Source organism: Sinocyclocheilus rhinocerous, unplaced genomic scaffold, assembly GCF_001515625.1.
Source record: "Sinocyclocheilus rhinocerous isolate Xijiao unplaced genomic scaffold, SAMN03320098_v1.1 scaffold3916, whole genome shotgun sequence".
Lineage (NCBI taxonomy): Eukaryota > Metazoa > Chordata > Actinopteri > Cypriniformes > Cyprinidae > Sinocyclocheilus > Sinocyclocheilus rhinocerous.
Window position 1 is genome coordinate 15369 of NW_015643503.1, and position 3404 is coordinate 18772.

General features: G+C 36.3%; 1 protein-coding gene across 6 annotated transcripts in view; it reads right to left on the reverse strand.

Annotated features, from left to right (window-relative positions):
• Positions 1–1966: 1966 nt before the first annotated feature.
• The window catches only part of LOC107757320 (neuromodulin-like), a 9120-nt gene continuing 7682 nt past the window's right edge, over positions 1967–3404 (reverse strand). For 5 of the 6 annotated variants that reach the window (XM_016574761.1, XM_016574764.1, XM_016574762.1 and 2 more), the window contains one exon: positions 1970–2445. In XM_016574761.1, the coding sequence (XP_016430247.1) occupies positions 2405–2445 (41 nt within the window). In that variant the 3' untranslated portion in view covers positions 1970–2404. Of the gene's footprint in view, positions 2446–3404 lie in introns of all 6 variants that reach the window. The other variant, XM_016574765.1, reaches the window with a different exon arrangement.

Genomic DNA, 3404 nt, shown 5'->3' on the forward strand with positions numbered 1-3404 from the left:
ACTACTATTCTTATTTATAGAGACTGATCATTTCTGTTCGTTAGTTATTATAATAATAGTTGTACAGAAATTAACCGAATCCACTGACTGCCAAACGATTATAGAAAACAATATAAAAAAACTATTTTAGAGATGATTTACACTGAATCCACACACACACGCATTTGTTTTCTTTGTCGTTGAAATCGTGACGTGTCCGTCCCTGATTTTTTTTCTTTTTTACCAGTTTTATTTCTTTTGAAGTTCTCAAAGAGCAGGTTGTGTGTACACATAATACTTTTGAAATGTCTTTAATATATGAATGAGTCCCTCCTGAGCTCTTCAGCCCTTTGATTGACAGCTCTCTCAGCCAATAGGCTTTCAGCGTGTGAGCTCTGATGCCTTGATTGGATGAAGCCGCATGTGGCTCGGCGTCTGGTTTTTAAGGGCTAGTCGTGTGTCTCCTGTAGTCCGCAGCAGCTCTCGCTCGTGCCCTGAACACCGTTATTTGGGTTTGATCCGATCCAAAGTCAAGCGTCCTGAAGCCCGGATCAGGACTCGTGTGTTTTCTATCTGAATGCAGCTCCACTGCAGTGTGTGTGTTTAACAGTTACACTCAATGAGGATCAGCTGACTTTAATTTCGCTGTGTTTAGTGTGTGTGTGTGTGTGTGTGTGTGAGTGTGTGTGTGTGTGTGTGTTTTACTCCTGATGCTCTGTAACGTGACAAGAAAACTGGACGCCGTGTTTTTGTCGATCCTCTTTTGCTACGGGGCGCCGGAGTCTGTAGAAAGGGATTTTCCGGCTCGTTCGACTGACATCTTCATGAAAAGCAATGAACATTTTCTAACTGTGTTTATTTACTCTAAAATTACCGCAGTCATTTTTTAAACCCTTCTGCACTGCAGAGCTCATGAAGTGTTTAAAATGGAAATAAAGTCATTTGAATTTGATGTATTTGAAAGTTGGTTTAAGGAAAAAAGATTGTAATTTTTGGTGAGAAAACGAGGCTTATGAACTCTGTTAATCATGTAACATGCAAATAAATGAATATAAAGATTGTTAGATCTCCCTTTAAATGGCATTTATTGTGTTGTTTATTCTGTTTGAAACTAAGTCACTTTACTTTTCAGACACGTCATGAATTCCTCCACAGATCTCAGAAGTCATTTCATAGAATGATTAAAAGGTTTTTTAATAAGTCTTTACAAGTGCACTCATACATAACTGCACACACATGCATAAACGCCTACAAACACACACTTTAAAATACTTTAATTTACTACAAAAATCATATGTTTACCACAGGACCCAACTATTTTATACATAAACATCCCACACACACCCCCAAAAAAAAAAGTTTATTTAAAAAAAAATAAACAATTAAAAAAGCTTTTGCTTTGCATTAAATTAACTTCAAACCGTAAACTTAGAGTTAATGTGGTTTTGGATTGTTTACCTTACCATATATATATATATATATGTGTAGAGGAGTGCAATATGAATTTGTAGGTTAATGATTTATGGGAAAACTGATCAATTCAGACTTTTGCCCTGTAATTAATAATGGCATGTTAATTTGACAGTCATTTAATAGGTTATGTATTATATAACAGATGTTGTTTCTGACAGCTGTGTTGTGGATATTCTGCTGGAGAATTAATTCTGTAGTTTATCTAATATTATCTCAGACATTATGATATACTGCAGCTAATAACGTAATCGCAGTCTGGCTTTATTATTTCACTTTCACACTGAATATCTTATAAACTCAGGTCTTCATAGTGACTGTTATAGTGAAATGTTCATTTCAACATCTGTGAAATAAAATCAGTGTGACGTCACAGTAGTGATGATTTAGAAGCCCGAAACTGGGTTTTCTTCGAATGCTTTACTTTAAAAGCTTTAACAGCTCATTCAGCTCTCACAGGTTATGATTAATATTGATCTGATGATCCTGCACGCGTGTAATTACTCAGAGCAGCATCTTCACGAGAGCAGACACACCCACAGGCTCAAAGAACGACGCACGTCCTGAACATAATTGGCACATTTCTTTATTTTGAAAACAGACGAAACCATTTTCCACGATTTTACTCAGATTCAAACGCACTTCAACAGAAAGCCTGGCGCGTTTTCTTTTTGTTGGATTTTCTCGATTTTTAACATCAGTGCAGCAATATCTCCAATGAAACGCGCATAACAACAGCAAGGACACTAACAGAAGCCACATGTATTAGCTGGGTGCGTGTGAGAAGGCTCTCGTCTCTGGAGGAAGGATTCTCATGCGATGAGCTCCAGATCGAGCCGCGCTGGAAAACTCCCTCCACACGGCAGAACAGAGAGGACAAACATAAACACAGACCGTCTTCATCATCAGGAGCAGTCTGTCGGTTACTTATGCTTGCACATTTCACTGGTCGATGTTAAACGTTCTCCTCTGCTGGTTTGGAGTCGTCGACAGCCTCTGCAAACACCAGAAGAAACCGCTTCACTTCCAGACACACTTACAAACCGTCAGCTACAGAAGCACTGCGGCTCGCACAGTTTTCTGTCAAGCTTCTACAGTTTTATATTGTTGCTAACTCAACTACTCTCTTATAACACCCTCGTAACGCATTCGGGTCTGTTTTGAACCAGAAGAGATACATACATTTTGTTCCTTTACTAAAAATATGACATTTTTTTGAAATTTGTATTTTTCTCTTCCGAGTCCAAAATGACCCGAACACAAAACGTTTGACATTTTGTTTAAAATGTGTTCCTTTACTAAAAACTTGTATGTATGAGGTATCTAAAATACTTCTTACCAAATTATCTATTAGCGTCGGTTGTAAAATATGTGTCCTTTTCCCCATATCTCACACACTTTTGGTAAATGTTGTTGATAAACATGAGTATATATTTTAAGAGAAACTTTAAGAGTTTACTTTGACTGAAAACTTTTCAGAATAATATTTATGTCGTTCTGATGTTGTTTTGTTTCATACATTTAGACTTTTCATTAGTTATAAATTCAAAGGAATTTCACTGAATTCCATTCATTCATTAATCTGGTAATTCTCAGTATAATAATTTCAAATAACAATTCAAATACAATTTCATGTGTACTTGACATTACCAAGAATTCCAAAGCTTCTCTATAGTCTAAAAGGTTCTTTAAAGGGGTCATATGATGCTGCTAAAAAGAACATTATTTTGTGTATTTGGTGTAATGAAATGTATTTATCCGGTTTAAAGTTAAAAAAACACATTATTTTCCACATACTGTACATTATTGTTTCTCCTCTATGCCCCGCCTTTTTGAAACGCGTCGATTTTTCCTTTCTCTTTGGAGTGTTACAAGCTCTTGGTGCATAAAGAAGATCTGTAAAGTTGCAAAGACTAAAGTCTCAAATCCAAAGAGATATTCTTTATAAAAGTTAA